Source organism: Nylanderia fulva, unplaced genomic scaffold (genome assembly GCF_048542155.1).
Source record: "Nylanderia fulva isolate GAGA-0341 unplaced genomic scaffold, ASM4854215v1 Scaffold33, whole genome shotgun sequence".
NCBI classification, from domain to species: domain Eukaryota; kingdom Metazoa; phylum Arthropoda; class Insecta; order Hymenoptera; family Formicidae; genus Nylanderia; species Nylanderia fulva.
Genome location: NW_028190400.1, coordinates 803,848 through 826,102, shown reverse-complemented (window position 1 = coordinate 826,102; position 22,255 = coordinate 803,848). Strand labels below are relative to the sequence as shown.

Sequence of the window (22,255 nt, the reverse complement as noted above, 5' to 3'; positions counted from 1 at the left end):
TCTCGATCGCAATGAGCCGAATTGGATTTGTCTTACGGTGTATTAAGTTCACCTATTTATCGACATTATTTTTGACAACAAATATATAGAGAGAAAAAGAAGAAGAGGGATTATCATAATAAATCTATCTTGGTTTATTAAGAATTATTTTAAAACATATGTAAAATATATTCTCTCAAAACTTGAGTTCTGATACGTGCTGTAGTTTTTTTCTTATTAATGTATAATATTTATTTTAATGTTTGCTAAATATGTAAATAATTTTAATTAAATGAATATTAAAAATGCTGATGGCAGTAAATTCTAGCATAAGTATAATTTCTTAGTCTATCTCTATTTTAATTTTAATTTGTAAGCTTAGCAATACCTTGCGTTATAAATGAAATAACTTGAATTTATTTAAAATGTAATTCTTGAAGATACAATAATTACGGAGAAATTGGTAAATCTACTCTACAAATATAATCGTTTTTTATTTGAAGTCAATTTTTTTACCAGTTACAACTTGACTATAACAATTTGCAAATATTACACATAATATATTACCTATATGTAATGTAATCAATGATCAATAATTACTTTATAAAAGCAATTCTAATACTCCGATTACTACATTTATTGATATTATTATTAGATAGCAAATTATCTAATATATCATAATCTTATTATATGTACATTTTATATACATATATTATGATATTTATATGTGTGTTGTAGTATTTTATTTATAGTATAAATAATTTTATTTAAAGCCATAATTATAAAAAATTTACATATTGCACATTATCACTTATAAAAGAATTTATCCATTTACGAAAATTGCAAAATTTACAAATAGACACTTATTAAATGTAAAGCATTCTTTCAAATCATACTTTTAGCCTGATAAAGTGCAAATTATGCAAAAGTTCTGCATCTTTTTTCAAAACTTCTGCAAAACTTTTTTCAAAAAATTAAAAAATTATGTATATGTAGCAATGATTAATGAAGATTTAATCGCACCATTTTAATGCTAATATCGATCTATTTTGTAATAACTTCGTTACATTCATAAAAAGTGAATTAAGATTAGTGGGTTCGTACATTGAAAAAATTATTAAATTAATAAATATTTATTTCAATACTGCCTAATAAATCATTCATTTGAAACAAATAAATATTTATCTGTATTTTGAAAAGGATTTTCTTATATCAAATAAATATTTTTCACATCGAATCAATATTATTAGTTTCAATTTATTAGGCAGTATTGAAATAAATATTTATTCGAATTCAATAAATTTTTTTTTTTTTCAGTGTAACAATAATTCACATAAGAAATATTTTTCAAAAAGTGAAATCACTGGAGAATCACATCGAATTTTATTCCTGTTACAGGACCGTATACAGCACGCTAATTAGTATTAATTGTCCCAATTCATTTATCGTTTCGCATTTTGCTGAAAGGATGAAATTTCTTCCTGAAAAATGCGCGCATAATCGCGTCATCTTATTCTCGGCTATAACCGGCTTATCGTATAAAGATGCAAGACAAAAATGACCTCGCCATCGCGAGACCATGGAAGAATATATAGTGGGGATCATGAGGAAAATCAGAAACCAGTGGATCGACGAGTTAGACGAGGTATATCTTCCGTCGTAGCGAGTGCGAGAGACCAAGCGAGGAGAGCTTGTGATGTCAAGAATGTTACAGAGCGTGTCGGCCAATTCACCGTTATTATTACTAGTGTTGGTGTCGATCCTATTGCCGACAAATGGAGCCGACGTGGGAGGTGAGTAACAGTTATATATTTTCGCGAGATAAAAACAAATTCTCGTTTTGAACAAATATGTCGAGCGCATTCTTTTACGAAAGAATGAGAAGGTCGTCCGGAACGACCTATTCTGGAAAAATTCCACTGTCAGCGTGATAATTTTTTAATCGTATAAAATGATTATACAATCATATACACTCACAACAATAATTGTAATCATAAATTACTGATTTGTTTGGTTACTATAAATTCGTATTATAAATAATATTCTTGTTATTCAACTGAAAGAAGTTAAAAATTACTTAACAATAATATTTCAAATATCAATTGTTATTAAATATAATTGTTATTTTTATATTTATTCCTTATAATATATTCTGTCATGCAAGTTAATCAATAATAAACGATAATAATTTTACAATAATTGCGTAGAAATATTTCTATCCTCGAAAAAGAAGTTCTATGTAAATATTGTATATAGCAGCCTTGTCAACAATGTACATAATTGTAAGGTCAATTTATCTATCTCTCTGTCAATTTATCTTATCTTCAATTGAAACAATTAATATTCTTTCAATCGCGTGCTTCGTATACTTTGTTCCTATACTTCGTATATTTCTTCAGAAATGCGTAAAAAATAGCTAAATGTGTTTAAAATAAATGTAAAATGAGCTTCTATTATGTATTTATATAATAATTGAAGAAATGGACAAACTTAATATATTTTTTATATTTAAATAAATATAATTTTATCGATATATTATACTTCTTATTCAGCGATCTCTTCAACTGCCTGTGATAATCAGTAGATTAATTATTATTTTGAACTCAGAAAGAGTAAAGGGCAATATAACATTTATATAATTTTCTTCACAACTTTTCTAAATTCTAGATAATCCTAAATGCATGATGATAAAATCGCGTACATAGTTTTATCAGACTATTATACAAAACGCGATTTAAATAAAATAAGATGATTTAAGAAGTGGAGTAATTGAAATATAAAATCTCATATTTTTATTTCAATTTATATCTTTCTTTTCAGTATTTTTAAATATACACGCGACAATAAATAATCGTATTAAAGTTTTTTAATTTTATTACCGCGGCTTTCCTCTCATATGTGTGTATGTAATAATTTACAGAAAGTTGCACAACCGATTCGTCGAGCCAAGGTATATGCAGGCTTTTAAGAGATTGCTCAGTAATTTATCAGCAATTGTTAGCCGGCAATATGCCGGACAGCATTTGCGGTTTCTCAGATTTCGATCCGATAGTCTGCTGTCCGGCAAATCGTATCACTAGCAGATTACCGCAACAGACCACACCGACGTCGCAAACTACCACTCGGACAGAGATAGTGCGACCTTTGAAGCTGGATGACAGCAGAGGAGCTTTAGCGCGAGCAAGTAAGCTTCCCGATATTGATCTTCCAAACTTAATCTAAGATTGCAAACACTTAAACGTATACTTATCAGCATCCTTTGAATCTAGCATTGCGCATATATTTCGTTCCATGGTTGTGCTTTCGCCGCAAAATCCAATGGCAATGTTATCTCTAAATGATATTAAAAAATGTTAAAAGTTTTTCTCTTTATAACTTAAAAAAATTATACTAACTGCATAAAACAAGCGACTTAAATATGCATTTCTACATTTTAAATACCTAAGTCAAAAAATGGAACTTAAATGTCTAGAAGACGAGATAAGAAGCTGTGACTTGTCAAACGAAGGATAAAAGCAAAACTTAAAGTTTTACATGTAGCTTCAAGCTCTCAATATCCATTCATCTGTTCTCCAGAATGCGCGGAAGCTGCAGAAGCTGTCTATGGTTTCGAAATACCACCCACACCGACCTTTGATCGAACGCCCGTAAATGTGTCGCGTTGCACCCTGAAAACACAAAAGCTGATTGTCGGTGGTGTAAAAGCCGACCCGAAGGAATTCCCGCATATGGCAGCTGTTGGTTTCGAGAACGGTCAAGATATCTTATGGAATTGCGGAGGCAGCTTGATTTCTGCCAAAATCGTCCTAACAGCGGCGCACTGTACTTGGAATAGAGACTGGTAGGTTTCACCTTCACTTGCATGTCTAACTAATCTTCAGAAAATTGACGAAAAAAATGATCAAAGCTGCGCTTTCAATTCAAAACTAAATTTAGATTAAAACTTATTTCGATAAAATAAAACATTGGTATTTCTTTAGTTAATTTTCTTTGAATCGAAATAATCAATTTCGCCATTGCTTTTTTTAATGTGAGCAATTTAAGAAAATTGATAAAAATCTTTTATTTAATATTAACTGTAAAAGCGTGCACTTTAATTTCTATTTACTTCAAAGGGGAGCCGCAAAATGGGTGCGAGTTGGTGATCTGAATCTTGTACAAACGACTGACGATGCGAGGCCGCAGGAAATTAAAATTGCAAAAAGGATAAAGCATCCTCAATACGGAGGCCTATCGGAATACCATGACATAGCTATACTACGATTGGAAAAAGAAGTTATCTACAATGCATGGGTGAGACCAGCGTGTCTTCCGATTGATCTGCCTGATGTAGGTACGGATAAAAAAGCCGTGGCCACTGGATGGGGTTTAGTCGATTGGTGTAAGATCTTTAATAAAAATTCACATTTAATTAAATTAAATTGAAATTTAAAAAATAACATATGATAATATAAATAATATTATTATATGTAGATGTATGTATAAATTAATATATTACTAGATAATAATATATTATTTTATTCCACAGCTGAAGACGCAGGCTCAGACAATTTGTTGAAAGTAACGCTCAGTCTGGTCAACCATGCATCTTGTAATGCAAGTTTTTCCGATGGCGGCTCCAATGTACAGTTTGCAACAGGCATAAGAGACGATTGGCAAATATGTGCGGGCGAACCGGGAAAAGATACTTGTCAAGTAATAATATTTTTCTTCGTACTGAAAGAAACCTTTCCTTCTTCCTAACAGAAATTTCTTTTTAACTAAGGAAACTATTCCCTTCATAGTTATTCTCTATAATAATTAATTAAATTCAACTGCGTGAGATTTAACTAACTTCTTTTTAATTGTATTTATAAATATAGTCAAAGAATTGGTCAAAGTTTAGATTACATAATATTGCTCATTTTATCCTGTAAAATAGTGTAAAAGCATCATATTATTTTCGTGATAAGTAAGTTAAGCGAAAATAAAAATTAATCGAATGCATTTTTTTTTGTTTGCAATTATTAAGGGTGACAGCGGAGGACCACTTGCTATCTTTAACAAAAATCATGATTGCGTGTACAATGTGATTGGAATTACTAGTGTTGGACGATTCTGTGGCAGCAACATACCCGGCGTGTACACTCGAGTCTATCATTACATCCCCTGGATAGAGAGAAACGCGTGGCCAGAATACTATCAAAACAATTAATTTCAATTTACTCCGTTTCTCTATATTAAATGTATTATTTTTTTAAGTATTAAATATATATATATATATATAAGAGTTTTAACAAGGCTCTGTAATATAAATATAAATTTAACGTATAAGACGGGCAACAAGAGCCAAATCGCGGATGACAATGCGTTATCCTAACGAAACTAAATAATTTTTCGTTAGAAATAAATACCGGTGCACAAGGCACCAAATTTTTACTTGGACACGGCCAAGATTTTAAATATGAAATAATCTCATATTTTGAGATTTAATTTCAATACCCCTTTAACCCCCCTACGGAAAATAAATAAATGAATGCAAGAGAAAAATATAGATCCGAAAATCGCTGAATCGGGAATTCGATCGCGATTTTCGGATCTATATTTTTCTCTTGCATTCATTTATTTATTTTCCGTAGGGGGGTTAAAGGGGTATTGAAATTAAATCTCAAAATATGAGATTATTTCATATTTAAAATCTTGGCCGTGTCCAAGTAAAAATTTGGTGCCTTGTGCACCGGTATTTATTTCTAACGAAAAATTATTTAGTTTCGTTAGGATAACGCATTGTCATCCGCGATTTGGCTCTTGTTGCCCGTCTTATACGTTAAATTTATATTTATATTACAGAGCCTTGTTAAAACTCTTATATTTGATACACGCTGGCTTAAAAAATGCGTTTGTTTACCAACATTAATATATATAACAGAGAAAAGTATAGAATCGAAAGGATCTGAATAGCTCAGCTGGAAGAGCAGTCGCCCGGCAAGCGAAAGGTCTCGGGTTCGTTTCCCGATTCAGCGATTTTCGGATCTATATTTTTCTCTTGCATTCATTTATTTATTTTCCGTAGGGGGGTTAAAGGGGTATTGAAATTAAATCTCAAAATATGAGATTATTTCATATTTAAAATCTTGGCCGTGTCCAAGTAAAAATTTGGTGCCTTGTGCACCGGTATTTAATTCTAACGAAAAATTATTTAGTTCCGTTAGGATAACGCATTGTCATCCGCGATTTGGCTCTTGTTGCCCGTCTTATACGTTAAATTTATATATATTCCTTTTTTATACGATTTGCAGTTTGTAGTTTTTTCTTTCTGTGGCATGTTCTCACTTTTAGCCTGTGATCTTAAATATATACTTGTGAAAAGAAAAAAGAAAAATATTTTTAAGTCATTTCAATTTTCTCCTCTTGTTGCTCATTTCGATCTCTTCATTAAAATCATTTTCCAATATATCTTCCGCGATAGCAGATATATTTATTCACTTGAAGAGAATCAGTAATATATATAATTCAATTTTTCTTTTTTTTATTAAACCAAACGTAATGTTAATAAGGAGCAGCGGATGCGCAACAAGGAGCAATTTATGCGAATGCATATGAACTCCCGGAGACGGATGCGCGCGAGTCAGGGCGAATTCCTGAGGATGCTCGGCATCGATCCCTGGACGCGCAAGCGCCGACCGACGAGTTCTCACATCCACTTCCATCATTCCCGATTATCGGCGAGAGTCCGTTCGTCGTATTCGACGAACGTAGTTAGAACACGGCCGTCTATTTTCGTTTCCTTCCAAGAGTTGACCGTCTTTCGCGATATACCGCAGTCAAGGTAAGAAAGTCGGTCGCGAAGCTATCGCATCTCGCGACTTCTGTTATCGAACGAAAATATATAAAGTTCACCTGTACATCGAAAAAGCTCGTGGAAAAAAGGAGGACAAAAAGTGCCCCGAAATTAACAAAAAAAATTATTTTTTTAATAGTGACACGTAATATTAATTTTAATTAAACTTTAATTAAGTGTAAGATCGTTGCAATGTGCTGAAGACGCGAGGTATGCATTACGCGCTTTTGATGATATTTTAGAAAGAAAAAATTTAAAATTTCATGTTATGTTAATATATAATATATAATATAAACATAAAAGATGTAAAACAACAAAAAACTCCAATAAAAATTAATAAACTGATAGGCAGACTCGAGAAACAAATATAGCAAATATACGTGCAATATCAAAAATGAAACAATTTATTAAGAAACTTGAAAATCTTAATGAATTAAAGTTTATAAAAATAATACTTAAGACTAAAAACATATATCGCAATCATATAAAAATAATAATGCAAAATGACACAAACGTTTCTGCTTTAAACTGAACAGAATCTATTTTTAATTAACTTATAAAACCATAAAAAAGTGAAATATATAAAAATCAACATATAAAAAGATCAAGATATAAAAATTGTCAAAAGTATTAATGTTATATAGTTTTGTATTAGTTATCATATTTTTTTTATTTTTATGTAATTCATATATAATATATATATTTTTTTCCAATATATTATTTTTGTGAACTTTATCAATTCATTAATAATTTTCAAAATTCTGAGTGAATTGTTTTTTTTTTTTATATTGCACTCATGTCTGCTATTTGTGCTCGCCTGTTATTTTATTTATAAAAAATCTAATTATATATGTATAGCAAAATAAATAATTATTTATTTATCTGACTTTTTTCTGTGCTACTCTTTTATAATAATATGATAATATTTCGATAGGTAGACGAACACAGAGGAACTTCTAATGTCGGCTTTGCTAGATGTATGCGGAAATGATACCGGTTCACCATCGATATCGAAAGCTGACGATAATTTATCCAACAGTGATGGGCCTCTGATTAAAGGCCTTATTCGCCAAAATAGTTGCGGCAGTGTACATGCAAGGTGAATAAAATAAGCTATATGCGTCAAAATTTAAATTATGTCTTCATCAATTTGGAATAATAATTCTATAATAATTATTGTCTCACTATTAATATATGACTCTTGTTTTCCTCATTTTATTTTATAAGAAGCGTCGGTATTTAAAAAGGAAATGAGCAAGGAACTAATAATCGTAATTAATTCAAAATTGATTAGTTAATTGAAATTATTGTCGCAATCCCTAGACTAAGACTAATTTCACAAATAATTAACCTTCAGTCTAATTAATTAACAGGGCAATCAGCTCTTCGTACGGTATGTCATCGCCGAGCGAAAAAGCTACGAAGAGGCGTTATTGCCTTTGGACGTTGACTCTAGTTTTGGCGATAATCGGTCTCTGCAATCTTTTCCTGAATATCATTGTTATTGCTGTTTTGCGCATTAGTCAGGGAATGGAGGCCATGGAAGTAATTCCAGATGAGAATCTTGTCAAATTTTATGGAAGAACCGACTTGGACAAGGTATGAGTATGCAGTCTTTATATATTGCTGAATATATTATTATATTCTTGAATATTAATATTATGAATTAATTTTATCTCTCCAAAGATATCCCTGCAATCCGGTGTCTGCCAGAGTTACGGCGACGAGCCGATGGAGGTATCCGGGGACGAGGCTGGGGTGCACGTCGACGTAAAGGGCCACATTTATCCAGAGACACATCCGCGTTCAAAGCTAAGCGTCTTGACGAACGGCACCACCATGTCGCAGGTGGAGTCGTTCGAGGTGAAGGATCCGCGCACCGGCGTGACCTATTTCACCACCGACTTCCCGAACTTCGGCCTGCCGAGCGGCGTCGAGACGGTCGATGTGCGGCTCGCGGAGACCTATCGGATCACCTCGCCGGTCAACGAGAGCCTCGCAATAAAATCCGACAATCAGATCTCGATGCACGGCATAGAGGGCGTGCGTATGGAGAGCAAGGACATCGTCTGGAGCGCCGACCTGGAGGTCCTCCTGAAGAGCGTAAACGGTAGCGTCGTGCTGGACGCCAAGGATGGTGTTTCCATTGACGTGGAGAGCATCCCGGTGGCGCCCATGTTCTTGCAGAGTCCAGCCGGGACTCACGAGCAGTACAAAGTCTGCGTTTGCATGCCGCAGGGCAAGCTCTTCAAGATGCCAGTCCGGCCGGGCGCGAGTTCTCGCACCGTCAATTGCGCGCGAGTCGCCAGGACTCCCGAAAACGATCCGTGTCTACATTGAATTCGAAGTAAAGACTGATATTTTCTACAACACGCTTAAATGAAGCGCATATCACTGCCAGATAGGCAAATGCGGCGAAATTCGAAGCCTGAATTTGTGTAACATCGATAGGCAGTACGTTAAGCAAGATATAGTAGACGATAGGGCCTCGGCACATTTATACAATATCGTTGACACATAATCATTAATTCGCATATCTTTAAGAAAAATACTGACACAAAGATTATGTAAGCCGAATCTTTAGAGATCAAATCTCTCTATAACGCTTAAGCGTGAGTGAGAATATAAAAGCTTAAGGTGCTATCATGTAAAAACAAAACTCTTAGAAGTAGTGTTATATAATCGAATTTTTTTGTGTAGAATACATACTATTCTATTCTATATTTTATGTATACACGAAAAATCACACATTTTTTGTGGACACATTCAATACCTTGAATCGTTCCCGCATAAATATGAACATCGTGAATAAATGATGTCACCTTAAGATCATCGACGGAACTCATCGAAATGTATTTGCGAATGTTAAATACAGTATTTTATAAGAAACGACAATAAGAAAGTAAAAGCATCATTTCGTTTCATCAAAAAACGAGGAAACCTCGGTGCATATCATAAAATTTTATACGCTTTCCGTGATCATCTCCTCATTGCTTTCGTCCATGTCCTCCTGCTGTTCTTGTTCCGTGGGTGGCTCGTATGCTTTGTCCAACGGACTTGCCACTACACCACCCGCCCATACGCTCATCTCCACGGCGAGTTTGTTAGAACCTTCCAACAATGGTCTATAACCGCCGTGAGCTAATACGCGCAATAATGTCTGGGCAGTGAGACATACGAGATCCTGTTGTTCAAGAGTCATCGCGGTATGCACGCGTATATTACCACCCTCACACGGATCCGAAATACCTGAGAAAAGTTATTAAAATCCTTGCAACACGCTGCGATTGAGGCAATATTTGCTACGTCAATTATTCGGAACTTGATACAAATAATTCCCGTAATTCATATCTAACACACAGAAGACTCGTCTTGAAGCAGCATTATAAAAATTATCCTTACTCATGACGTCATAATTCATAATCTAATCAAAGATTTTTAATTCCAAGGAAAACAAGTAAATTTATAGCATAATTGCGGCGCAACATGTAATTTTTATAAAAAAATTAATAAAATTTCATATAACGATAAAATAAATGCAATTTTTTAAAGAATATTTTCGGAAAGACTTTACTCAATTATTTTTCTATATTTATATATAGAAATTCTTTTAAATTTGAAGTAGAGACAAATAAATTAAAATACCTGCTGATCCAGGAAGGAATAATCCAGAAGCAAGCAACTGCAATACTCTTTTGTACGCCTGATTAATCGGTAAAGCTTGTCTACTGGGATTATTCATTATTGCATTGTGCGCCAACAAATCCAACATCCATGGAGATAGTGGCTCCAAACCTTCGAATCTGTTTCTGAGATCACGAAGTAAGCGTATTAAAACTTTAATACTAGAATGATGAGCATTTTCCTCAAACCAACGAGAATGTCTAATAGCAGCGAGATGCCCTATAAATAAAAAATGTATTTTCTAGTAACAGTTACTAAGATTTTTTATTTCATTACTACCTAAAAAAATAAATAAATAAATAAAATAAAATACAAGACAATTACCTTGACAAATTTTGACGTCTAAATGTTGATCAGATTCTAGTTTGCGTAGATTTTGATGCAGTGTGGTTATCAATACACGAACAGTAGCTTCGTTATTAGCTATATCAAATCCCCGTTCAGTCTGTATAACTCTGAATATTTCTTTCGGATTTACAGATTTCAGATCATTATTGACTTTGTTCCCGAGAGCTTCCACTGCCGTTTTCGTCGGTAAAGTTTTCAGAATTACAACAATGTCAGCGACATTGTGACCCTTTATCATTGTACCTTTCTTGAAACTACCAACTTGTCTGACTTCCTCTAATTGCTATATTGAAGACACATGTAAATGAGATGCATATAATATATTACACAAGATAGAAATATTAAGTGCAAATATGTGAGCAGTTTAATTTTTGATTAATTAAACATGACATGTACTTACGCAAGCTTCAAAAGTTCCTGGTGCAACAATCAAGTTATCAAGAACAGTCTGCAGTTTAGTTACAAGATTTAAAATGGAAGTTTGCTCTTTTGGTGTAGGACACATGTCAGAATTCTTCTTTAAAAGGGCTGATTGAAAGTCTGATTCATCTGGAGCGGGTTTAACACGAGGAAAAGCAGCTTCACATAGCGTGTAGTCAAATGGATGACGTGGCAGAAATTGTTTTCGTGGAAACCCCATTCCACGTCCCATACCTCCTCGACCGCCTCTGATCATGCCTCCGCGACCTCGTACCATGTTATTTCTGCAACAATAAATAATATAATAATGTAATAAAATTACTTCAATTTATATAAGTAACACATATCTGCATCATATTATTTTTATTTACTAAAAGAAAGAAATTGTTTTAATTATATTAATTAATATTTATTAGATACATATTTCTTTAAAAGTAAACAAATATGATAGGGTTGTCCGCTTACATTTTTTAAGCATAACTAAAGTTTAATTTATCAAAATTTTAATAGTTTATAACAAATTATTCATAATTCCAAATTATTGTCCTAAAATCCGCCATACTTTAACATTATTCTATAATTAATTATTTATATGATCCAAAGAAATTGGGAAACTGAAACACCCATGTATATATTTGTAATAAAAGTAGATAATAGCAAAGATAGGTTATATTATACTCGAATAATTATAACAATATTCCACAAAATATAATACGTTCACCTACGTATATTTGATAAGTGTTGATCATTTTCACACTCATTCTTCAAGCTAATGTGCTTAAAATATTCGTAAACAGTAGACTACACAAAAATCAATACGACGCTTCTGGATAATTTAACCTAATCAAGGAGCATGTTTTCTCACTTAAATCGGAGTATTTTCAGTACGAGAAAGTTGGAGATCAATAATACGTTTCTATACCTTATATATAAGCAATACACTCACCCAAAGGGCGCAAATTGGAAAGACGTGATGATGATTTATTAATAACTGAAAAAATATTCGCCGCTTTGGCGTCTAACGCCGGTTACAAAGCACAGTCCTATGAGAGCGACCATCCCGGCCGGTTTTTTTGCAAGATACGTCACCGTATTTACCATAGCGCCATCTACATTCATCGAGAAAACTGGAAAAAACTAGTCAAGCTTTTTTATCGACGGTGTCGATTAAATATTTATATATAATTACCATTGTAAATATCCCAGGTAATGCGCTGACGTCATAAACGTCAAAATGACGTCTTTTTGACGTCGACTGACGTCAGCTTGTTACCTGGAATATTTTGCATAACTTAAGCATGTTTTGACAAATATTAAATTTTCATTATTTCCGATAAGATGTAAGATATACGCTCCATATTATTGCAATTCATGTATAAAAATACATTAATTAATTTAAAATATTTATGTATTCTCTTGTTCATCTTTTTTATCTTTTTTCAATGTGTGTGTCTTGCAATATATTAAATAAAACCAATTCTTTTGCAAACTAATATTTGGACGTCCACAGGATGTCCATCAAATTCTCTTACAGCACGAAATATTGCTAAAATATTGCATAAATATTTTATTTTATTGTATCATAATAAATATTGAAGCAACATTGTGCAAATATTATAAATTTAATATTTTATTGGAGACATTGCAAAATATACTATGCAATATTATCTTGTAATAGTTCCTTCATTTGCCGCTATGCGACGCAAGATTCGCTGTTCATCTCGCTATTAAATTTAGTTAAGAGAATTATAAAGCGCATGCAAAAAGTGGCTATTACAGTTAAATATGTTATAATTATTCTGATCAGTTTAACCTTTCTGATACTATCCCAACACAAAAAATTTAGATATTGAATTAATTGAAAAAATTGAACAAATAAAAATTCGGATAAATAAAATGCGAAAATAAGAAATATTCTGCAATATTTTATGATTAGTATAAAAATGAATTAATTTTGCATGTCAAATTTATTATTGCTTATAAATTTCTTATACAGATGAAGAAAACGTGCGCTAAAATTGAATTGTGTAAAATCTGTCACGCGATCGCTATCGGATTGTGCTAGAAAGAAAGAAGCTCACGATCACGTCTGATAGAAAAGAAAGCTAATTTGGAAGCGAGTCAGGCGAAGTTAACGAAGCTCTTGCATCAAGACGACACCGTCGAGAAATTGGAACGAGTCGAACAAGAGAACAAAAGGCGAAATGTGCACGCTGATCTGCAAAGTCAATTAGCGGACAATCCTCGACGAATTCAAGACGAAAGAAATCAAGAGAAAGAGCTGGATCGCAAAATGGTAGCGCAGATAATGCGAAAAATTCAGGAGAAAGATGTAAAAGTAACAGAGAAGAAAGCTAACAATGCGATTCTGTTAAGAAAGGAGATGATCTCATCTTTGGCAGCCGAGGATGCCTGGGAAAAGAAATATAAGAAAGCATTGGAGGATGAAGACGAGAGGCTATCTCGTATAGTTGCGAAGAAGAAAGCTCGACAAGAGAAACTGCTCGATAAGAAGGTAAATTATGATCTTTTGAATAAATTAGGTACATATAACAGGATGTATATTCAAATCTTATAAATAAATTCCAGGTACTTTTGTTCAAAATTCCAAGTAAAATTAAAGTATTAAAAAAATTTTAAATATACAATTTTAAATTAAATTTATTTTTGTTATACATAATTTTTTAACATAAATAAAATATTTTTCAATATAATAATATGATATCTTATAATAAAATGTATATTTTAATATACTTTATATAAACTTAATAAATTTTATATTCTTTAAAGATATATTTGAAAATAAAATCAAAGGGGAAATTTTTTTTTTAAATTTCCTGAGATTTCAAGGTTTTCCAAGTTTTTCCCGGGAGTATACACCCTGTATATGTATATAAAATTTAATCAATACCATAAATTGATGCGATAAAAAATTTCATGACACGTATTTTTCGTGACATAGACAGAGTTTCGCGAGATGAGAGAAGCGGCGATAAATAAAGTAGCTGGAAAAATGCTGGATAATGTATGTAAAAAAAGAGAATGGAAAAAAGTATCTAACGAATTGCGTCAGGAAGAACAGGAAAACAAGTGGGCAAAGGAACCGACTATGCTTACGTTAAGGAAACAATACGCTACTGCTGAATTTCTAAAGGAAATGGCAAGAATTTCAATAGTTTGCAATTAGCGAATTAATAAATTTAAAGAGTATTCGAATCGCTCATTTTCTGCAAGAATACAAAAATTATATAAATAAGAATAAGTGAGTATGTTTGTATAAAAAATATATAAATGTATTATTTGAAGGTCAGACGTCAGAAAGCTATCGCTGAACACAAAGCAAAAAATGAAGCGATTGATGCCGCATTTACACGGTATTTGACCAAAGAATAAGATGCTGAAAAGAAAAGAAACCAAGATGATGCACGTCACATTATGTTCTAATATTTCTGTGATTTATTCAAATACGTAGTAGCAAATGTGTAAACTTATAGTTTCATTACGTATATCAAAAAATTACAATTTAATTATAATATAAAATGCTATAGAAAAGGCATATAAAATTATAATTACAAAATTACAATTTATATAAAAATTATATAAAATTTATGGTCTCTTAAATATTCCTCATGTTGCATTTCTAGAGTATATTTATTTTATATAATTATATAATATAAATATACTCTAGAAATGCAATATGAGGAATATTTAAGAGAGACCATAAAAGGGTCAAACGACAGAAGCAAAAATAATATAATTGCAAAAGAAAAAAAAATTTAATATGAACATTGGAGGATGTACAAGTGATTAGTGATCTAAATTCACGATTGATTAATAAAAGGAAGAAAAATAACGTTGCACAGATTTATCTATTTCAATGAAGAAAAATTAAGGAATAACAATAAATTTTAATAGTGCATCTAAGGTGTTTAGTTGTGTAATATTTAATTTATCATATAAAATTCCAAAATTTTTACTTAAAACACTAGTGCTTTGAAGAATAATATGTATAAGAATGTTTAATGAAAAATTTGAAGCTTACGACCGGGCGATAGCGAAGACAAAAATTGAAAATCTTGAAAGTATATTTAGCGTCTAAATACAGATTATTATTCAATTTTTTTATTTACTGATATTCTACAATGATAAACTTATGCTTCTATCCTCATAAATTAAACTACACTTATTTTCTTGGCAAAATGCTTCTATACCAATCGCTAAATACTTTCTCATTCTTCAACATGTGTTCGCATTCTACGCGATCGCAGCTTCTTCTCTGTCTTTTTTTCACATTTCGTCTAGCATTTATTGGTATACAGGTATGTACAAATCGCGTGATTTCTCCACGCGAATTCCTGTTATATTTGTACAAAGTCCGTGTAAAAATACAGCAGCCCCATCTTATATCAATTACAAGTTTACGCGATAAAAGTTAAAATAAAATAACAGTCTCGCCTCTCGGACGTATCTAATATTCCGAATAGGTTCGGATCGAGACCACTTGTGCCCTCGACTTTGTCGATCCGAGTGTGTGTGTGTCGTGTCATTTGGCATGCAGGGGTTCATCCTTCTTCCCCCTGCTACTGTCAACTATTAAATGGAACAAGAAGCACTCGAGTGTAACGGGAATGATTACAGTATGTAAGTACGAGCAATCAATTTGTCCTCGGTGCGGCTATCTAGTCACTATAAATATGCTCAGCGCTCTCATCATCCGCAGATCAAAAATACAATGTTTAGCTATACGGTTATTGAACTACGGTATTTTTTTTTCAAAGTCATACGATGAATATGCACATACATAGAAAAAGATTTCACGCCACGTGGCAGTGCCGCTAAATAATTTACATGAGCAATCAGAAATCTTCAGTCTCATCAATAAATGTTAAAAGCTTAAAGAAATTCTTGTAGAAGCTTGAAACATTTTTTTCATATAAAAGTAGTTTTGTCAATCTGTTTCAAAACATGTCATGTGAAATAAAATAAAATTGAAAAGAATTTTATTTCCATTTGAAATTTCAACGTTATTATTCCTTTTTATTTCACATTAGAAAGTTCAAATAGACATCAGATTCCTTTCGATGTGTTTTCTGCTTAATGTATATATATTTCATAAAAATTTTTTGATTTTCTCGTTGCTTTTTCACAGTATCATGTTTTGTTAACTTAGCAGTGCTAAGTATCTCTCTCTTCAATTAAATAAACTTGATTTAATTCAGTAAATTGAAAAAAATAGAATCGCAATTAAAATTCTTATACTAGAGATGTGCTTATTAAAATGAATAAAAATATTTAATATCGATTAAAATAAATTTTAAAAAATAATATAAAAAATATACTCAAAAATATAATCGATACCTATTTTTCTCATTAAACTCATTATTAATTCTTCAGTGAATATATCTACTTTGAATTTTCCTTTGATTTTGTTATAAATTGATTACTTTTTCGATTTCTGTTATTTATTGATTAATCTTGCGCTAATTAGGATCGTAATTCGGAACGAAATTAGAACATAATTATTTGAATGGCGCAAAATCTTTCTCATATATATGTTTCACATCGCACTCATCGAATTTACGCAGGTGTAGAAAATTGTTTAATCTATAATTTGCGTTTACAGATTTGATTCATTTCATCGCGACTGAATCTCTCACTGGACAGACTATATAAAGATAACAGCTACAGATTTATCATCTACACATTACAGAATCCGAATATCTCAGTATTTCTGTTTTCTACCTGCTGATTCTACGTCCAAGCTACAGATTCTTCCTCTTTTTTTTGTTTTGTTTAAATTACAACGTAAATCTTACGACCAAAGCGGAATACATAGTTCTAGTTATTTATATAATATAGTATATAAGTATCACAATAAATGTATATATATTTATATATATAAATATATATATAATATATTTATATATATATATATATATATATATGTATAGATAAAGATACAAAATAAAATGCAAAGTTAATGGATATTCAGATTAAACGCTCGTCGCAATCGCACATAAATTTGCAGCGATTTTACACGCAGCAACTAGGCACAATAAAGCGAATCGCGCCACTGGATTAATATAATTGAGTAAGAATTTGAGGATTAAAATCGAAATTTTCTCATTGAGCTCTGATTTAAATACGTTATTTAAATAAAAAAAAGATTTTTTTCTTTCCGACATATGCAAACACATGTTAATAATAGTTAATTTTCGCAAATAGCTATTGCGAATTTAAAATTATTTAAATCAAAATTAAGATATGTTATAATAAATTCTACGAGAATTCGAGAACGAAGAGAGTCAAGAACTTTTAAATTTAATCTTGTATTTCTTCGAGATAAAAGAAAACGTGTACTCAATTTTACAGTTTCTTTCGATTCAATTCAATTCAATTCAATTTTTATCGTGATATAACATCGATAATTTAATTCACCGAAATGATATTGATTTTGATTTTCGATTAATTCAAAAGATGGATATAACACAGTTCGATCTTAAAAATTAAAGCGCTTCCTTACAAGTTAAGCAATCCTGTTTATAAATTCGTGTAAAAGTAACATCACATATTCTTATTAAATTAAGTACATGTACGAATGTATACAAATGCATTCACACACACATACACACACATACACGCGAATCAAACTGATTTTTTATTATAAATACCACTTTCAGCAGTTAATGGAACCGATTATGTAAGTATACAAAACACGGTCAGCCAAGAGTATAAGTGCTTTTGTTAGCACAGTTTCTGCAAAGTCTTTGTTTATCTATATAAGTAAATACATAATAGATGTATTTGTCTTTACGAGCTTTGGAGTTGAAATATCATTCAATTATCAAATTAGGCTGTCAATTGCACTTGACGAATAAATGTTATAAACACACGAATCGTCGTAGAAATATAAATATTAATATAATATTTACTACCGATATCTATATTTTATTGCAAAAATTAATCGTACGAGCGATGTGTCCTTTAAAAAATATAATTAATTAATAATTAATGATATATAATAAAGTTTTTTTTAAACTCCAAATAAGATTATTCCAATATAAGATTCAAAAACTGAGAATTTTCGTTTGCCATATATGAGAGTACTTATTTACATAAATCTAAATAGAATATATAGTCTGGAAATTAGAAATTAATAATAACATAATTCACTTACATTTACAGAATTGTGAATACACACACCGCGGTATTAATAATTTTAATTAAATTAAAAGAAACCTATCAAAACCCTGTTTATATCGCTTAGTAATTTTTATACGTAAAAAATAGATGAAGTTATTATATTTATCTTATTTCCTTTCTTTCTTGCTTTCTCCTCGTGAATAATACTTGTTGTTACGGAATGATATATAAAAATGAATACCGCCAACGAGCGTATTAATATTATTAATGTTATTATCCTTGAGTATCGATCCGATTTTGTTTGTTACTTTACTATACAGAATGACAACTCATACTTGTTGCATGTTTAACATGTCAGACAGGCAGTATGAGAAGTCAGCGATTATAAACAGATCTTAAGAGAGGATACATTAACCGTACTCATACGTGTTGGCTAATAAGAGCTAGCAGGAGTCGATTTCATAATGATTAACCGAACCGGCGAATCGCGGATCTATCGCCTGGAGTAAAATTGTGGCAGCTTGAGAGATTGCGAAGCCGACTCTTGAAACGCGAACACGTGAATACTCTCTGTACCGAGATATATATGTATTTATATATATATATATTTTTTTTTTAATATTCGACTGCACGCGAGCCGCGAGCGCAAGGAACTTAAATTCGGCAAACGCATTCGATGCAAAAAATATACAAGTCAATTAATAAGAATCGATAGAAATCCGTTTCATACAACGGATTCTAAAATATATGTATATATTTGTGATAGAAAGACAAAAATATTTTTCGCACTATCACCTTCACCGCGAATTAATCTCAATGTATTTATAATATTGTCGTATTACTTTCTCTTAATTTAATTCTTGGAGTTATAAAAATGTTTCTCTTTTTATGTCGATAATATATTTAATTGTATAGATTTTTTCTCTTTACTTTATCAGAAATATATTTGGAAAGAGAGAGATCTAAACGTAAACAAAACGATTATCTATCGATTTTAGTTAATCCACTTATCTTTCGCAGAACAGGAATGTCTAGGCAGCATAAAGCATATTTACAAATGGAAATTACGCTCGGAAACACGATCGGACAAAGGCGTAAGTACACTGAGTGTTAGCACCAGAGATATTGGGAGATTGAGTATAAAGTATAGGAGGAACGACGTGTCTCCTCCGATAGCAATCGCGAACAATGAAAAACTCGGCGGAACAGGCGTCGTTAAAGAGATGTTGTCTTAAAAATATATAAGCGGTCCGCCGTTGGCTCGATTTTGCTCGCGGATGCGCTGAAGACACAAACTAGATCCCCAAAGAGGGATGCTTCGAGATGTAGCAGATTAGGAATTGTCAACGATAGGAACCTCTCGAGTGAATGATAATACTACTTTAACGCCTTACAGGCAGATCGGGCGACGAAGAAACGAGAGGACCTCCCGACAATCTGTTCAAGCCCATCTGACGTTTTAAATGGACGTCAACCTACTTCAATGTCATATCAACTCTCTAATCGTGATAAACTAAGGTTTGTTCCTCTGCGTCAATATAATAGCCCTAACTATAATATACATATATAACTGTAGCTAATATGTGTATGATACGTCACATTATAGTGAAATGGCTATAATGTAAAATATATATATATATATATAAATTATATTATAGCTAAAGCTATAATTTGCAATGTACAATGCACTTTGTAATGTAATTTTAGCTATATTATATAGCTAGGGCTATAATATAAAGTATGTAAGTTATGTTACAGCTAGAGCTAAAATATAGAGTATTTTTTATAGCCGTATCATAGTAAGGACTGAGAGATGTAAAGATTATAGCTACACTTTATAATTATGGCTATAATCTTGAAAGGAGCGACTGATAAAAATCAATTAATCAAAGCTATCTATGCTTTAACGCATTTTTCCTTTTGTCATCCTCTCGATCGTGATTGATATATCGATATAAATGATTTACCTTCGCCAGGCGCGATTTTCCTTAAGCGTCGAAAAATAGGGTACAGAGAGTAATAGCACAGGCACAGTATAAAGATAAAGCATTGCTTTCAGTACGTTTTGCATTTTGAGTACGATATATCAGTTGCACACTGATTCTCGAAAAGCTATCATCGACGAAAACGAATTGTAAGACATAATCTGCTTTCACAGTTTCGTTAAGTATTAGGCGAGTGTGATCAGCAATGTATACAATACTTGCAGCATTTATTTGCCAGTCGCTCTTAAACAGTTGATTTGGCCCCTTTCTTTGGAAGAAGAAAACTGGCTCGATCGTCGAAAACTAATGCTGGTGCAACGTTTGTCATCGTCCAAGTGGAAATTTCGTTCGTTCCAAGGTCTTCTTTTCAGCTGAACTGGCTGCACCATTTCAGAAATTATCTTTTTCTTTCCAATGTAGAGTTAAAAAGCTAAATCGAACTATTGTAGCCAGTTCAGCTGAAAAGAACGGACCTCTAATCGCACGTGAAAAACATTTTCACCGATCACAGCACGAGCAATCACAAACGTATATAACCAGTCCGTCACGCTATTATTCTAGAGATGAGGAAAGGAAGAACGATAAGAATCGATACATATCTTCTTGGTTTATACATCAGACAATCGGCAAATAGTATTGAAACATAAAGCAAAACATCGTTCGATAAATTCGGAAATAAATCAATTAGACTACTCTTCCCTTCCACGTTCTCGGACGGGATTCTTTCAAGCACGCGCTAGTGCGATTCAACGCATCATTTATTATCCCGCGCGCATATAATCCTAATAAGGTAATTTCTCATTCTTGGGCTAGAATAAATAGCTAAGAACTACTTACTAGTCGCATAGCGACTCGAAAGAGATTCAAACACGCGAATTGTACCCATCGAAATCCGTGGTCACGTGTCCGAGAAGAGAAACTCGCTCTCTGATAACAGTACTTCCAAATCGGAGGGTACGGTGTGCAAATCGGAATTGGCTGGTTCCGGCAGATCACTTCCGCTGTTCCCAATGCCGGTAGGCGCGATCTGTCGTGCCCTGCCTATTCTAACTCGATCCTTCCTCTTGGCTGCCGTTCGCAGAAGTACTCCGGTTCTCGGCAGTTTCGCCGTTCTACCACTCGCGTTAGCGTGACTCGCAGTCGCGCCTGCTGGTGCCTGCGCCACCTTGTCGGATTTGCGTAGCTTCACGCTAAATCGGAACGGAGGCTTGTACACCACTTGGAGTCTCGCCCGTTCCTTCCTGGCGAGGGAACTCGACGAGTTCTTCAATTCCACCACCCTTCCAGCTTCCAGAGCACCGGAACGTCGCGCGGATATCGAAGCTTGTTGCCTCGACACCGGCGTCACCGGCTGCCTGGACGCCACCGCACCACTTCCACTGGCTGTTAAACCCACCGGGGTTGACTTGCTCTTTGGCAAACCGCTCACGTTAGTCCGCGCCCCGATGTCCGGTCGGCACTGCGACGACGCTAATAACCACGAACGCACCTTGCTTTTAGGATCTGCATTTGGCTCTGGTTCCTTTTCTGCCTGGATCGCTGAATAATCTATCACCTCCTTCCTGTGCTGCTTCTTGCGCTTCCTCTTATCGTTATCGCCGCTGCCACTGCCCCCGGCCAAATTATTACCGGCGACTTGTCCCTTATCTTTCGCCGACGAAGTCTTCTTCCGTTTATTCTCCTGCACCGCAGCAGTCGGAGCTTCGGTCGGCCTTTTTCGCGCGAAATCATCCACCTGGCCGGTAGATAATCTTTTCGTTTGTTGAATTTGTTGTTTCTTCTTCGTTATGACATCCTTTAAATAGAAATTAAAAATTTAATTAAAAATGTTAAACTTGATATATGACATTCTAATATAATATATAATGTAATATCT

General features: G+C 32.9%; 5 protein-coding genes across 8 annotated transcripts in view; 3 read left to right on the top strand and 2 right to left on the bottom strand.

Moving 5' to 3' along the window:
• Nucleotides 1–1,587: 1,587 nt before the first annotated feature.
• LOC114931414 (venom protease) lies at nucleotides 1,588–5,246 on the top strand. The gene is made up of 6 exons (XM_029303414.2): nucleotides 1,588–1,772; nucleotides 2,900–3,163; nucleotides 3,556–3,820; nucleotides 4,095–4,360; nucleotides 4,508–4,674; nucleotides 4,991–5,246. Exons 1-6 carry the CDS (start codon nucleotides 1,676–1,678, stop codon nucleotides 5,171–5,173), a joined length of 1,242 nt encoding a protein of 413 aa, XP_029159247.2. The 5' UTR covers nucleotides 1,588–1,675; the 3' UTR covers nucleotides 5,174–5,246.
• A 1,166-nt stretch (nucleotides 5,247–6,412) lies between these two features.
• On the top strand, nucleotides 6,413–9,715 carry Scgbeta (sarcoglycan beta). 2 transcript variants are annotated; one of them, XM_029298978.2, is made up of 4 exons: nucleotides 6,413–6,787; nucleotides 7,734–7,898; nucleotides 8,173–8,398; nucleotides 8,486–9,715. In XM_029298978.2, the coding sequence occupies exons 2-4, from the start codon at nucleotides 7,759–7,761 to the stop codon at nucleotides 9,137–9,139; spliced, it is 1,020 nt and encodes a 339-aa protein (XP_029154811.2). In that variant the 5' UTR covers nucleotides 6,413–6,787; nucleotides 7,734–7,758; the 3' UTR covers nucleotides 9,140–9,715. The 2 variants fall into 2 exon arrangements, with proteins under 2 accessions (XP_029154811.2, XP_085341063.1); XM_085484937.1 differs by lacking the exon at nucleotides 6,413–6,787 and adding an exon at nucleotides 6,794–7,009.
• On the bottom strand, nucleotides 9,469–12,318 carry LOC114927910 (interleukin enhancer-binding factor 2 homolog). 3 transcript variants are annotated; one of them, XM_029298975.2, is made up of 5 exons: nucleotides 12,174–12,318; nucleotides 11,232–11,535; nucleotides 10,808–11,114; nucleotides 10,445–10,702; nucleotides 9,469–10,048 (listed from the first exon to the last, which is right to left on the bottom strand). In XM_029298975.2, exons 2-5 carry the CDS (start codon nucleotides 11,526–11,528, stop codon nucleotides 9,762–9,764), a joined length of 1,149 nt encoding a protein of 382 aa, XP_029154808.1. In that variant the 5' UTR covers nucleotides 11,529–11,535; nucleotides 12,174–12,318; the 3' UTR covers nucleotides 9,469–9,761. The 3 variants fall into 3 exon arrangements, with proteins under 3 accessions (XP_029154808.1, XP_029154810.1, XP_029154809.1); XM_029298977.2 differs by having other exon boundaries at nucleotides 12,198–12,317; XM_029298976.2 differs by lacking the exon at nucleotides 12,174–12,318 and adding an exon at nucleotides 11,977–12,048.
• A 167-nt stretch (nucleotides 12,319–12,485) lies between these two features.
• Nucleotides 12,486–14,855, top strand: LOC146722333 (uncharacterized). The gene is given in 4 exon segments (XM_085484945.1): nucleotides 12,486–12,490; nucleotides 13,254–13,326; nucleotides 13,329–13,766; nucleotides 14,214–14,855. Coding segments are annotated over 4 exon segments (741 nt in total). The 3' UTR covers nucleotides 14,439–14,855.
• Nucleotides 14,856–15,335: 480 nt separating this feature from the next.
• LOC114927898 (disintegrin and metalloproteinase domain-containing protein 10) overlaps nucleotides 15,336–22,255 on the bottom strand; it is a 68,103-nt gene continuing 61,183 nt past the window's right edge. The window contains exon 19 of the mRNA XM_085484947.1: nucleotides 15,336–22,174. Coding sequence (XP_085341073.1) covers nucleotides 21,278–22,174 — 897 coding nt within the window. The 3' untranslated portion in view covers nucleotides 15,336–21,277. The remainder of the gene's footprint in view (nucleotides 22,175–22,255) is intronic.

Excerpts from the sequence above, each read along its gene's own strand:
- Scgbeta (XM_029298978.2), top strand. The coding sequence starts at position 7,759 with ATGTCGGCTTTGCTAGATGTATGCGGAAATGATACCGGTTCACCATCG. Across the intron at positions 7,899-8,172 it reads TGCGGCAGTGTACATGCAAG|GGCAATCAGCTCTTCGTACG; the intron begins GTGAATAAAATA and ends ATTAATTAACAG. Across the intron at positions 8,399-8,485 it reads GAAGAACCGACTTGGACAAG|ATATCCCTGCAATCCGGTGT; the intron begins GTATGAGTATGC and ends ATCTCTCCAAAG.
- LOC114931414 (XM_029303414.2), top strand. The coding sequence starts at position 1,676 with ATGTCAAGAATGTTACAGAGCGTGTCGGCCAATTCACCGTTATTATTA. Across the intron at positions 3,821-4,094 it reads TGTACTTGGAATAGAGACTG|GGGAGCCGCAAAATGGGTGC; the intron begins GTAGGTTTCACC and ends TTTACTTCAAAG. Across the intron at positions 4,675-4,990 it reads CGGGAAAAGATACTTGTCAA|GGTGACAGCGGAGGACCACT; the intron begins GTAATAATATTT and ends GCAATTATTAAG.
- LOC114927910 (XM_029298975.2), bottom strand. The coding sequence starts at position 11,528 with ATGGTACGAGGTCGCGGAGGCATGATCAGAGGCGGTCGAGGAGGTATG. Across the intron at positions 11,115-11,231 it reads CAGGAACTTTTGAAGCTTGC|CAATTAGAGGAAGTCAGACA; the intron begins GTAAGTACATGT and ends TCTTCAATATAG. Across the intron at positions 10,049-10,444 it reads ATTCCTTCCTGGATCAGCAG|GTATTTCGGATCCGTGTGAG; the intron begins GTATTTTAATTT and ends AACTTTTCTCAG.